Source organism: Pongo abelii, chromosome 4 (genome assembly GCF_028885655.2).
Source record: "Pongo abelii isolate AG06213 chromosome 4, NHGRI_mPonAbe1-v2.0_pri, whole genome shotgun sequence".
Classification (NCBI taxonomy): Eukaryota; Metazoa; Chordata; class Mammalia; order Primates; family Hominidae; genus Pongo; species Pongo abelii.
In genome coordinates, this window is record NC_071989.2 from 159,377,613 (window position 1) to 159,392,713 (window position 15,101).

The 15,101-nt window shown below is 37.7% G+C and overlaps 1 protein-coding gene across 4 annotated transcripts in view; it reads right to left on the bottom strand.

Moving 5' to 3' along the window:
- Positions 1–15,101, bottom strand: part of DCTN4 (dynactin subunit 4) — a 43,853-nt gene that overhangs the window by 20,993 nt on the left and 7,759 nt on the right. For 3 of the 4 annotated variants that reach the window (NM_001132796.1, XM_063723888.1, XM_063723889.1), the window contains 5 exon segments: positions 606–715; positions 1,018–1,130; positions 1,389–1,462; positions 3,354–3,461; positions 12,050–12,093. In NM_001132796.1, coding sequence (NP_001126268.1) covers positions 606–715; positions 1,018–1,130; positions 1,389–1,462; positions 3,354–3,461; positions 12,050–12,093 — 449 coding nt within the window. 4 annotated transcript variants of the gene reach the window in all.

Below are 15,101 nucleotides of genomic sequence, written 5' to 3' on the forward strand. Positions count from 1 at the left end.
AAATTAAAGACTGACTCAGTACCTCAGGGGCACTATCACATTTCATGTGCTCAAGAGCCACATGTGCCTAGTGGCTATCATGGGGGACTGTACAGACACAGAATACTTCCATCGCCATAGAAAGTTCTGTCGGACAGTACTCATCTAAAAGGTTTCTTTCCCATTTTGTTTTTACAATTTATTTATTGAAGAAACTTTGTCATTTGTTCTGTAAATTACCAGAGCCTGGATTTTGCTGATTTTTCTTTTTTCTTGCTTTCTTTTAAATTGATTTTTTTTTATTGGTCCTCCCTGAGCCTGAACACTAGCCTAAAAGTTACACACTCTTTCACTATTCTTTTAGGGGTTAACCCTATGTACCTAACCTTCAGATACTTCATTTTCTACATTTGTAAAACAGGTTTAACAGTAGTACCTACCTCACAGAGTTTTAAGCGTTGTTTATATTGAAAGCATTTAAAATAGTGCCTTGCAATTAGTATGTTCTCTACAAGTATTTTCAGTATTTACTACATTCCAAAGCTTTTGACACTGGTCAGACACCAGCCACATTTATTTTTGCTTTCCTCTTGTACAATGGTCATTCTACAGAATGGAATACTTACACGGCAGCGCAGGGACCGTTTGATCAGAAGATGTTTGTGGCGAGGATACAGCTGTGAAGCACAGACTGGCTGGAAGTCAGGCTGTAACAGACGCTGCTGAAGGGTAGTTACTAGAAAGAAAGGCAGAAAACAGGCTTAGTTTACAGTGACTTTCAAAATCAAACTTTTACGTACCAGTAATTACATGAAGCATTACTGCCTTTATGAACAGTGTTGTTCATAAAAATGAAAATATAGATATTTGACATTTTAGATTTCAAATAATTACCTCTATTACAGCTGTTTTATTTTCTACATATCATTTTACTACTAACAACTATTCCATTAAAAATCTCAAATCACTAGGTATATAAATAACAAAAACAGAATTAGATGTAGACTAGAAACAAAGTAGAAGAACACAGAAAATTACCCTCTGTTAAATTTACTGGTCTTGTATAATAGTCTTCAGGTAGAGGTTCCACTTCATCCACAGCCTGAGCTGGCTCAATCTTTATCTCTTTCTGGTCCTCTCCTTCTTTAAGGCTGAAAGATTGAAAAACAAAAACAAAAACAAAAACAAAACAATAATTTCTCAAGGATCCACCTGATTATCCTCAGTCTATATCAATAATTGAAGTATTCCTCTGTCATAGAATATCTGTATAGCGTAGGTCTTTTCTAAGTACAAGAATCTTCTTTTCCATTGGCAACTGTGTGTGTGTGTTTTTTTTAATCTCATTTATTTGATATTCATTTTGATACCTGCTGTTCTCCTCAAAGTCATTTCATGTCTAAACTTACGAAAGTCCGGCAAGGGTACTGATGGATGTGCCAGCTCGTGGTCGCTGAAGCCTGGTTCCAAGACCATATTTGTCCTAAACAAAGTTCAGAAATTCCTATTAGAAAGTCCATATTTACACACCTTATTTATCAAAAGAAAGAATTTTGGGTAGGATAGCATGAGAAGCTCAGGGAAATAAGCAAAAAAAAAAAAAAAAAAGCTAATCTAAAGGCTTCTTTTAAAGAAAGCAATTTGTAGCCCCTCATCATTATTCTATTCTTAAAATAATAACAGCACTAAACATGGAGATTGAAACTACATTAATACAGTAAAAATGAACCAAATTTGAGCTTCTGCTAGTAATCTAAAAATATCTAAGCTACGGCTCAGGCAAAAACTATGTGGAGTGTCTAAGATACACAACAGACGTCTTCCTGGAACACCAGTGGTCATCTGCTAACTTCTTCAGGGTCAGCAAGAATCATAAAGGAGAACTTACCACTACATGAATAGTATGTTGCTGTAGAGCCCCAAAATAGCAGCAGGTTGCAACAGAGACAAAAAATGCAGCATAAGATAGAAGCAAACGCATATAGCAGGCAGGTTATATGGGAAAATTGGAAGAATAATTCATCTAATTCAAATTCCACCTCTAAATATAACATACATTGGTGCATATGCTGACTATACCACTGGACTATTCAGAAAAATTCACTTCTTTTTGCAAATGTAGGTGCTTTTCAAGTGTTAACGTTTTTAAATTCTAATCTAGATTTTTTTTTGAGACAGAGTCTCACTCCGTCACCCAGGCTGGAGTGCAGTGGCACTATCTCGGCTCACTGCAACCTCCGCCTCCTGGGTTCAAGCGATTCTCATGCCTCAGCCTCCCAAGTAGCTGAGATCACAGGCGTGCACCACCATGTCCAGCTAATTTTTTGTATTTTTAGTAGAGACAGGGTTTCACCATGTTGGCCAGACTGGTCTTGAAATCCTGACCTCAAGTGATCCTCCCGCCTCAGCCTCCCAAAGTGCTGGGATTACAGGCATGAGCCACCACACCCAGCTTAATCTAGATATTTTTATATGGACTTTACCAACCCTTAGGGTTTCAATGACTTAACTAATTTTCATGTGGATGCAGTATGACAAGTTGCTTAACTAGGTCTCATTTCCTCAAGTGTAAAATGGGGATATGATACTCCACAGGATTTTTGTGAGGATTAAATAAAGTAATACATGTAAAGTGTTTATTTAGCACAGAGCTTGACACATCATTGCCATTCAATAAATGTTATTTATTGAATGTCAATCTGCTGGGCCCCAAGCAAGCACACAGAAAACAAACTGTACTATGAGAGCAAATAAAACTCGGGGCAAAATAACAAAAATTCCAAATCCTAATTTCTTTCTTCTTACTAGCAGTACATAAACTGGTAGAGAATAACTCTCACAAATAATTCTTATCAAAAATTCTACTTGCATATATTACTATTTAACCACACAAGTGCACTATGTAAAAAGTCAGTGTTTTTCATCTTGGAGAAACAGGGGAGGATGTTAAAAAAATTATTATAACTAAAGCTGAGAAACCACTACTGCCAGGATATCAAAGGTGGGCTACAGGGGTAACATGACTGAAATCTACCATTTGCCCACCTCCTTCTTCTCAGACTTTCTGTAATACACAAAAGCTGTACGTAGAGCTCTGCAGCACTTACAAAATTAACAGCTTTTCTGGGGAAATAATCAGAAGATAAAGGGCAGTGATGGAGAAAGAAACACAAATGTCCTTAAAACACAAATAACTCAAACAGAACTAATGATATAGCAAAAGCCTAACTATTGGACTTAAACGTCTATAATTTGAAGAATCCCTCTCTCTGCTATCCACCATTCAGGAATCTAGGACAATGGCCATTTTCTGAAATGATCACTGTTCTTAGGCCCTACACGTCTTGCAAATCATTCTAGTACCAAATTCTCACCGAAAAAGCCAGAGGCATATAGTTTCTACGTCGTGCCAATTTCTTGCGATCTCGCTCAACCTTCTCTTTCTGAGCAAGCTGCTGGTAATATTCAATCAATTTGTTCATCTGTAAGAAAATCACAGACTCAGTACACAAAAAAGCTAACAGAAAACATACCAAATTAATCAACTACACCGACTAGACACATAATAGAGAAGACAAATTATTAAGATGGGCAAGTTTGTCCTTTTTCTTCAAAGAGAATTTTTCTTTGTTATGTGATCTGTTTTCCGAAGTGAAATGGAAAACTGAAGTTCAAGGATGGGAAGAAATGGGCAACGAAAAGGCTTGGAAATTTCTTGCTCTCTAACTTCATTACTTATTTCCCCTCACAACTGCTCTTATTTTTTTTCTGCATGGCCACAGGACCATTTATTTCTAAGAACATGGCATTTTATACTGTATTTTATTCCCCAACTCCATCACACTTTTTAATTTTTAAAATACATTTTAATTATAAAAGCAATATATATTAATCATAAAAAGTTCACACCAGGCTGGGCACGGTGGCTTACGCCTACAATTCCAGCGCTTTGGGAGGCTGAGGTGGGTAGATCACTTGGGGCCAGCAGTTCAAAACCAGCCTGGACAACAGAGTGAGACCTTGCCTCTATAAAAAAAATGCAAAAATTAGCTGGGCATGGTGGTGTATGCCTATAGTCCCAGCTACTCAAGAGGATGAGGTGGCAAAAAAAAATGGTGGATAGGAGGCAGGACTAACTTGCAGCTTCCCCTCAGACAGACAGAACAACATGAAGAGACTCACATTGTGAATTTTTACTCCAAGAACTACTGCAGGAACATACTAGGAAAACTGAAAGAATTCACAGACCCTTTAAAAGAAGTGGCTTGCTGCTGCAAAATCCATGAGACAGCAGAAAAACTGTGAGTGCCCAAAGTGCGAGAGGGGGAAAATCCACCTTCAAACACACATCCTCACTGGAGAACCTAAAAATCCAGATCATGGGAGAAAAATTTAACCTTACCTAGTGCTGAAACAAAATTTAGAGCCAAGTGAAATATAAAAATAGAAGAAGCAACAGCGGGAAGAGCCCTGTAGGCACTCCCAGTTCCCAGGGAAGCCCAGGGAAGTCATTTCTGACTTTAATCTCACAGGGGTCCTTGGGGAGTGCTGCCAGTGGAAATGAGGAAGGACGACTTGGAGACAGAAACTTCCAGGTGAACTTTGTAATAATTTTGACAGAGAGCAAATTTTCCTGGGCAGAATCAAGATGGGGAAGGCACAAAGGGGAAGTACAGATATGAGCACATAAGCCACAGCAGTCGGGAAGGGGTGGGGTCCAAAAGGCTGGCTTGCTTTCTCAGCAGGTAGGCTTGTAGCCTGGGGCAAGATCTTGGCCCTGCAAACCCCATGCTGTTGGTGGGGCATGGTGGGAGTGAGACTGGCCTTGCTGGCTGCATGGGAGCTGGGTGAGGCCTGTCACTGCTGGCTTTCCCCTACTTCCCTGGCCACCTGTATGACACAGCAGAGGCAGCCATAACCCCCCTGGGAACATAACTCCATTGGCCTGAGAACCACACAACTATTCTCCACAGCAGCTGCAGCAAACCCTGCTCAAGGAGAGTCTGAGCTCAGATATGCCCCCACCTGATGGTCTTTCTCTACCTGCCCTGGTAGCCCAAGACAAAAGATTGTAAACTCTTGGGAGCTTTATGGCCCCACCGATCACCTGAGAAACCCAAATACTTATCCAGGCAACCTTAGGGCAAGCTTGTATCCCCACCACACTACTGCAGCTTTCTTGAAAGCACCACCTCCTGGCTGGAGGCCAACCAATTCAAGTCATTACAGCAACTCATAAAAGAACAACCCTGCCCTCAAAAGGAGAAAACAACAGCTAATTCCACCACCTGTAACATCCTGGCTAACCTGAGGTCCTGAGTCTGTTCACGTGACAATTCACTGCTAGCAAAACCAGCATTAAAGAAAACTAGCGTACGAAACCAAACTACAACCAAGGACCCTCACAGAGTCCACTTCACTCCCCTGCTATCTCCACCAGAGCAGGTGCTAGTATCCACAACTGAGAGACCTGAAGACGGATTGCATCACTGGACTCTTTTCAGACACTCCCCAGTACCAGCTCGGAGACTGGTAGCTCTGCTGGGTGGCTAGACCCAGAGCAGCAATAACAATAATTGCAGTTCAGCTCTCAGGAATCACAGGGGGAGAGCACCACATCAAGGAACCATGTCATGGGACAAAATAATCTGAACAGTAGCCCTCAAGCCCCAGATCTTTCCTCTGACATAGTCTACCCAAATGAGAAGGAACCAGAAAAACAATTCTGGTAATATGACAAAACAAGGTTCTTTAACACCCCAAAAAGATTACACTAGTTCACCAACAATGGATCCAAACCAAGAAGAAATCTCTGAATTGTCAGAAAAATAATTTAGAAGGCCAACTATTAAGCTACTCAAAAAGCTACTCAAAGGGGCACCAGAAAGGTGAAAACCAACTTAAGGGAATTAAAAAAAAAAAAAAATACAGGTTATGGGTGAAAAAAATCTTCAGAGAAAGACAGCATAAATAATAAACAATCACAATTTTAGAAATGACAGACACACTTAGACAAGGCTTTTGAATTAACCCAATCTGACAAATACAAAGAAAAAAGAATAATAACAATAATAATAAAAAATAAAGCCTCTAAGAAGTCTGGGATTATATTAAGCTACCAAAACTAAGAACTGGTGTTCCCAAGGAAGAAGAGAAATCTAAAGGTTTGGAAAACTTACTTGAGGAAAGAACAGAAGAAAACTTCCCTGGCCTTGCTAGAGATCTAGACATCCAAATACAAGAAGCTCAGAGAACACCTGAGAAATTCATCGAAAAAAGATCATCACCTAGGCACACAATCATCAGGTTATCTAAAGTCAAGACAAAGGAAAGAATCTTAAGAGTTATGAGGCAAAAACATCAGATAACCTATAAAGGAAAACCTATCAGGTTAACAGCAGATTTCTCAGCGAAACCCTACAAGCTAGAAGGGAGTGGGGTCCTATCTTTAGCCTCCTTAAACAAAACAATTATCAACCAAGAATTCTGTATCCAGCAAAACTAAGCTTCATAAATGAATGAAAGATAAAGTCTTTTTCAGACATACAAATGCTGAGAGAATTTGCCAGTACCAAGCCAGCACTACAAGAGGTGCTAAAAGGAGTTCTAAATCTTGAAACAAAACCTTGAAACACACCAAAATATAACCTCCTTAAAGCATAAGTCTCACAGGGCCTATAAAACAATAACACAAAGAAAAAAAAATCTAAGTATTCAGGCAACAACTAGCACAATGAATAGAATAGTACCTCACATCTCAATACTAATGTTAAATTGTAAATGGCCTAAATGTTTCACTTAAAAAATATAGAATTACAGAATGGATAACAATTTATCAACCAAGTATCTGCTGTCTTCAAGAGACTCACCTAACACCTAAGGACTCACATAAACTTAAGGTAAAGGGGTAAAAAAAGATATTCCATGCAAATGGGCACCAAAAGTGAGCAGGAGTAGCTATTCTTGTATCAGACAAAACAGACTTTAAAGCAACAACAGTTAAAAAAGACTAAGTGGGACATTATATAATGATAAAAGGACTAGTCCAACAGGAAATATCACAATCCTAAATATATATGCACCTAACACTGGAGCTCCAAAATTTATAAAACAATTACTACTACCTAAGAAATGAGGTAGAAAGCAACACAATAGTAGTGGGGGACTTCAACACTCCACTGACAGCACCAGACAGGTCATCAAGATAGACGGTCAACAAAGAAACAATGGACTTATATTATACTCTAGAACAAACGGACTTAACAGATATTTACAGATCATTCTACCCAACAACTGCAGAAGACACATTCTATTCATTAGCACATAGAATATTCTCTAAGATAGAACATATGATAGGCCACAAAACATGTCTCAATACATTTAAGAAAACTGAAATTATATGAAGTACTCTCTCAGACAGCAGTGGAATAAAATGGAAAATCACCTACAAAAGTAACTCTCGAAACGATGCAAACTGCATGGAAATTAAATAATCTCCTTCTGAATGATCACTGGGTCAACAATGAAATCAGGATGGAAATTTAAAAACTCTCTGATCTGCATGATAATAGTGAGAAACAACCTATCAAAAGCTCTGGGATACAGCAAAAGCAGTGCTAAGAAGAAAGTTCACAGCATTAAACACCTACATCAAAAAGTCTAAAAGAGCAGAGCAGACAATCTAGGGTCATACCTTAAGGAACCAGAGAAACAAGAACAAACCAAACCCAAACCCAGCAGAAGAAAAGAAATAACAAAGATGAGAGCAGAACTAAATGAAACTGAAACAAAAGAAACAATACAAAAGATGAATGAAACGAAAAGCTGGCTCTTTGAAAAGATAAACCAAATTGACAGAATGTTAGTGAGATTAACCAAGAAAAGATGAGAGAAGATCCAAATAAGCTCAATTAGAAATGAAATAGGAGATATTACAACTGATACCACAGAAACAGAAAAGATCATTCAGGGCTACTATGAACACTTTTATGCACACAAACTTGAAAACCTAGAGGAGATGGATAAATTCCTGGAAATATACAACCCTCCTAGATTAAACCAGGAAGAAATAGGAACTCTGAACAGACCAGTAACAAGCAGTGAGACTGAAATGGTAATTTAAAAAAATTGTCAACAAAAAAAAGTCTAGGACCAGATGGATTCACAGCTGAATTCTATCAGACATTCAAAGAATAATCTGTACCAATCCTACTGAAACTATTCCAAAAGATAAAGAGGGAAACCTCCCTAAATCATTCTATGAATCTAGCATTGCCCTTATACCAAAACCAGGAAGGGACACAACAAAACAAGAAAACTACAGACAGATATCCCTGATGAACATGGATGCAAAAATCCTTAACAAAATACTAGTTAACTGGATCCAACAGCATATCATAAAGATAATACACCATGATCAAGTGGTTTAATACCAGGGATGCAGGGATGGTTTAACATACTCAAGTCAATAAACCTAATACACCACGTAAACAGAATTAAAAACAAAAATCGCAGGATCATCTCAATAGACAGAGAAAAAGCATTTGACAAAATCCAGGACCCTTTATGAGCAAAACCCTTAGCAAAATCAGCATAGAAGGAACATACCTTAAATAAAAGCCATCTATGACAAACACAGAGCCAACATTATACTGAACAGGGAAAAGTTGAAAACATTCCCGCTGAGAACTGGAACAAGACAACACAGTACTGGAAGTCCTAGCCAGAGCAATCAGACAAGGAAAGAAATAAAGGGCATCCAAATCAGCAAAGAGGAAATCAAACTGTTGCTGTTTGCCGATGATATGATCATATGCCTAGAAAACCCTAGAGACTTATCCAAAAAGCTCCTAGATCTGATCAATGAATTCAATAAAAGGTTGGGCGCAGTGGCTCATGCCTGTAACCCCAACACTTTGGGAGGCCAAGATGGGCAGATCACTTGAGGTCAGGAGTTCAAGACCAGCCTGGCCAACATGGTAAAACCCCGTCTGCACTAAAAATATGCGTGGTAGCGGGCGCCTGTAATTCCAGCTACTCAGGAGGCTGAGGTAGGAGAATCGCTGGAACTTGAGAGGCAGAAGTTGCAGTGAGCCGAGTTTGCACCACTGCACTCCAGTCTGGCTGACAGAGCAAGACTTCATCTCAAAAAAAAAAAAAGTTTTGAATTGAGTAAAGTTTCAGGATATGAAATCAATGTACAGAAATCAGTAGCACTGCTATACACCAACAGTGACCAAGCTGAGAATCAAATCAAGAACTCAACCCTGTTTACAATAGCCGCAAAACCCCACCCAAAAAACAAAAACAAAAACAAAAACGCTTAGGAATATACGTAGCCAAGGAGGTGAAAGACCTCTACAAGAAAAACTACAAAACACTGTTGAAAGAAATCACAGATAACACAAACAAATGGAAACATATCCCATGCTCATGGATGGGTAGAATAAATACTGTGAAAATGACCATACTGCCAAAGCAATCTGCAAATTCAATGCAATTCCCACCAAAATACCATCATCATTCTTCACAGAACTGGTAAAAACAATCCTAAAATTCACATGGAACCAAAAAAGAGCCTACATAGCCAAAGCAAGACTAAGCAAAAAGAACAACTCTGGAGGCATCACATTACTCGACTTCAAACTATATATAAGACTATAGTCACCAATGCAGCATGGTACTGGTATAAAAATAGGCACACAGATCAATGAAACAGAATAGAGAACCCAAAAATAAACCAAATACTTATAGCCAACTGATCTTTGACAAAGCAAACAAAAACATAAACTGGGGAAAGGACATCCTATTCAACAAATGGTGCTGGGATAATTGGCAAGCTAAATGTAGAAGAATGAAACTGGATCCTCGTCTCTCACCTTATACAAAAATCAACTCAAGATGTATCAAAGACTTAAATCTAAGACCTGAAACCATAAAAATTCTAGAAGATAACATGAGCAAAATCCTTCTGGACATTAGCTTAGGCAAAGACTTCATTACCAAGAACGCAAAAGCAAATGCAACAAAAACAAAAATAAATGGAACTTAAACTAAAAAGCTTCTGCACAGCAAATGAAATAATCAGCAGAGTAAAAAGACAACCCATAGAGTGGGAGAAAATCTTTGCAAACTATGCATCCAACAAAGGACTAATATCTCAAGTCTACAAGACACTCAAACAAATCAGCAAGAAAAAAACAAATAGTCCCATCAAAAAGTAGGCAGAAGACATGAATAGACATTTCTCAAAGATAAATATACAAATGGCCAACAAATATATAAAAAAAAAATGGTCAACATCACTAATGATCAAGGAAATGAAGATCTAAACCACTCCTGCAAGAATGGCCTTAATTAAAAAATAAAAAAAGTAATAGATGCTGGCATGGATCTGGTGAAAAGGGGACAATTTTACACTGTAGGTGAGAATGTAAACTAGTACACCACTATGGAAACAGTATGGAGATTCCTTAAAGAACCATTTGATCCAATAATCCTACTACTGGGTATCTACTCAGAGGAAAAGAAGTCATTACATGAAAAAGACACTTGGCCGCACGTTTATAGCAGCACAATTCACCACTGCAAAAATAGGAAACCGGTCCAAATGTCCATCAATCAACCAGTGGATAAAGAATATGTGGTAGGTATACACCATGGAATACTACTCAGCCATAAAAAGTAGTGAAATAATGGCATTTGCAGCAACCTGTATAGTGTTGGAGACCATTATTCTAAGTGAAGTAACTCAGGAATGGAAAACCAAACATCATACATTCTCACTCATAAGAGGGAGCTAAGCTATGAGGATGCAAAGGCATAAGAATGATACAGTGGACTTTGGGGACTCAGGGGGAAAGTTGGGAAGGGGGTGAGGATAAAATACTACACATTAGGTACAGTGTACACTGCTCAGGTGATAGGTACACCAAAATCTCAGAAATCACCACTGAATAATTCATCCATGTAAGCAAACACCACGTGTTCCCCAAAAACCTTTTTTTTTTTAAAAAAATGGCTGAGGTGGGAGGATTGCTTCAGCCTGGGAGGTTGAAGCTGCAGTGAGCTGTGATCATGCAACTGCATGCCAGCCTGGGTGACAGAGTGAGATCCTGTCTCAAAAAAAAAATAGTTCAAACACTATACAAATGAAAAGAATAAAAAGCAAAACTTCTCTTTTATCCCTTATGCCCAAGTTGATTTTTCTACTCATTAGAGGTATCAACTATTACTGGTTTAGATATCTTTCTTACTCAGAGAAACAAATATATTATATTTTGCATATATTTTAAAATACTTGTGTGTAGATGTATAACTTTGATGTGTATAAAAATAAATACTTATTCCTGGTCTCAAGCAATCCTCCTGCCTTAGCTTCCTGAGTAACGGGGATTACAGCCATGAGCCACTCTGTTTGTCTCTACCGCATTCTTTTTCTTTTTTTGAGACACAGCCTTGCTCTATTGCCTAGGATGGAGCGTGGTGGTACGATCATAGCTCAATGCAGACTTGAAAACCTAGGCTCAAGCAATCCCCCCACCTCAGCCTCCTGAGTTGCTGGGACTATAGGCATGCACCACCACACTCAGCTAAATTTTTAATTTTTTTGTAGAGATGGGGTTTCATATATTGCCTAGGCTGGTCTTGAACTCCTGGGCTCAAGCAATCCTCCTGCCTCAGCCTCCCAAAGTATTGGGATTACAGGCATGAGCCACCACACCTGGCTGTTTATGATATTTCTAAGAGTATCTGAGAACAAATGGAACCTTAACTCACTGGTGGGTGTGTGAAGAAAAAACAAAAACTTGGCTCCTTTTCCTGATGCACAATTCAAATACAGAACTAAAGCTACACCTAGGATTCTCCATTATCTTAAGTCATCTGGAAAAAAGTGACAGTGTATTTCAATGTCTTACAATGAGGAGCACTGTCTATGTGCAACAGATACAAAAAGACATATTATGGACTTATAAACACAGGTCATATCTACTGATAAAATGCAAGGTCTTCAGTCTTTCACTCAATTTTGTCCGATTTCATCCGCTCTCTCCGATGACCCTTTACTTACCCGTTGTGTGTGAGGATTTTCAGGTTCCTGCCAACCGCCACTAGCTACAAAATAAAAGAATATTAAACAAGACTTTCATAATGTGATAATTTTATTTTCGTAAAACAAGTCTTCTGTAGGCCATAAAAAGAAACTTAAAACGTAAGTTATATAGACCATTCTGGTCTATATAACTATATAATGGTCAGAACAAAATTTTAAGAGAACATCTAATGATGGTGATAACAATCACCAATGCACAGCCACTGTGCCAGGTACTTGAAATGTATTACATTTCCTTTTATTCTCATAACAACCCTCTGAGGTAAGGACTCTTATTAGTCTCATTTCATATATGAGGAAACTGAGGCTCAGAGATGTTAAATAACTTGCTCAAAGTCACACGGAGAGTAAGTGGTAAAGCCAGGATTCAAACTCAGTCTGACTCCGGAGACTTTGCCCTTATCTGTGCATTTTCTAAGTTCTATGACCTTGGCTTAGAGAAGAATTTCTTACCTAAGAAGCACACAGCATAAATCACAAAGGAAAAGATTACTCAAGAAAACTGAAAGTACTGAAAGTAAAACTATAATGAATACTTTCAACAAACGGTGCTGCAACAATGGAATATCCACTATCAAAAACAAAACAAAAACCTCAAAAACCAAAAACCAAAAGGACCCTTACTTCACAACATTTACCTTGAAAAGAGCAAGACTTAAATGTAAGTGTTAAAACTACAGCACTTCTAGAGGAAAACATGGGTAGATCTTAGTGACACTGGGTTAGGCTAAAGTTTTTTTAATAGGACACAAAAAGCACAAACTATAAAATAAAAAAATTGGTAAATTAGACTTCACTGAAATTAGAAACTTGAGTTCTTCAACACACACTGCTGAGAAAAGGAAAAGGCAAGGCACAGACTGGGAGTAAATATTTGCAAAACATATATTCAACAATGGACTTGTATCCAGAATATAGAACTCTTATAACTCAGTTTAAAAAACCAAATCAAAACAAACCAACAACAATAAAACCCAGTTAAAAAGTAGGGAAAAGATTTGTACAGACAGTTCACCAAAGATATATGGCTGGTAAACAAACCAATGAGAAAATGTAAATTAAAACCACAGTGAAGTACTGCTGTACATGTGCTAGAATGGCTAAAGTGGGGAAGACTGACAATATGGCAAGGGTTGTCAAGGGATTGGAACTCTCCTAATTTGCTGGTGAGGATCCAAAATTGTTCAGTCATTTTGGAAAACAGTTTGGCATTGGCCAGGTGCAGTGGCTCATGCTTTTAATCCCAGCACTTTGGGAGGCTGAGGCAGGAGAATTGCTAGAGTCCAGGAGTTGGAGACCAGCCTGGGTAACATGGAGAAACCCCATCTCTAAAAAATAAAAAAATAAATAGTTTGGCAGCTTCTAGACAAATTAAACATACACTTATCCTATGACCTAATAATTTCACTCTTTGGCACTTAAGAAAAATGAAAACATATATTCACACAAAGACTTATAGGCAAATGTTCATAGCACCTTTATTCATATAAGCCAAAACCCAAAAACAATCCAAATGTTCATCAAGTGGAGAATGAATAAACAAACATGTTCATACAACAGAATACTACTCAACAACAAGAATAATATAAAGAAACACAGATGAACCTCAATAGCATTATGCTAAATAAAAGAAGACAGACAGGAAAGACTGTAATGTAAGACTCCAATTATATACACTTCTAGAAAAGGCAAAATTCTAGTGATAGAAAGCATATCAGTCTAGTCAGGGGCCAGGAGATTGGGGGAAGAAACTGACTGCAATGGGGCATGAGGATTCTCTAGGGGGACAGAAATGTTGTATATCATGATTATGGTGGTGGCTATGTGATTACACACTTGTCAAACATCACAGAATTCTACATTTAAAATTGGTAAGCTTTATTATATATAAATTATATCTTGGTAAAGCTAACCAAATAAAGGGAAAAATAAAAGTATAATGAGATACCATTTCACAACCATCAGTCTGGAAAAATTTTAGAGTCCAAAAGTACTAAGAGCTTGTCCAGGTAGTTTACTCTTACATTTTACTACTAGAAGCAAAGACTGCTAAATCATTTTGGAGTGCTAAGGATGTACATAACTTATGACTGGCAATTTTACTTCTAGGTATATAGAAAAGTCCTTACACTTGTGCCTTAGGAAACACATACAAGATTGCTTCCAGCAGCTATGTTTTTTCAAAAGCGAAGAAAATGAAAACAACCTAAATGTTCATTAAGAGAAGATGGAATAAGTAAACTGTGGTAAGTCATACAGGAATCAACTGTGTATCAGAAACACAATGTTGATAGAGTAAAGTTGTAGCAGGATATACACAGTATGTTTCCATTTGCTTAAAACTGAAAAATGTTATTTGTTTGTGGCTGCTACATATGTGGAGAAGTATAAAGACATGCATGGATGCTAATAAACACTGAATTCAGGATTGTGATTATTATCTCTAGCCGGCAGAGAGGAAGATAGATAAAGTAGGGGGAGGGCTTAAACTGTTTTGGCTGTTTCATTTCTTAAATTGAGTGATAAGTACATGAATATACATATTTCATATAAAATCACTTTTTTCAAAACAAAAAGGACTCAATTACCTTGCTGAAGGTGACACTGTATCCTCTTGCAAGAAATGGCAGAAATAACATTTTAGTATAATATTAATATTTTAGAAGTTGCCTCACTTAAGGCAATCATGAAAAATAATTATGTTTCAGCTGTAATATTTTTAAACGTCTGAATATTTTATCTAATTGCTTCTTTTGAACTGGTAATTTATTCTAAATAGCAATTTGGGAGACATAATAATCTCATTGTAAGTTTTTCTCTGTACATTACAGACAAGTACTTATAAATAAACAAATAGTTCTAACTTAAGTGGTTTCAGGGCTTCTGAGATACCAATGACATCATGGAGGAAATGAAATTATCTGTACTCTTTAAGAGCTCCTGGTATTCAATTATCCTTGTTGAGATACCCTAGAGGAGATACAGTTCTAGAAGCCAGCGTAAGTTTATA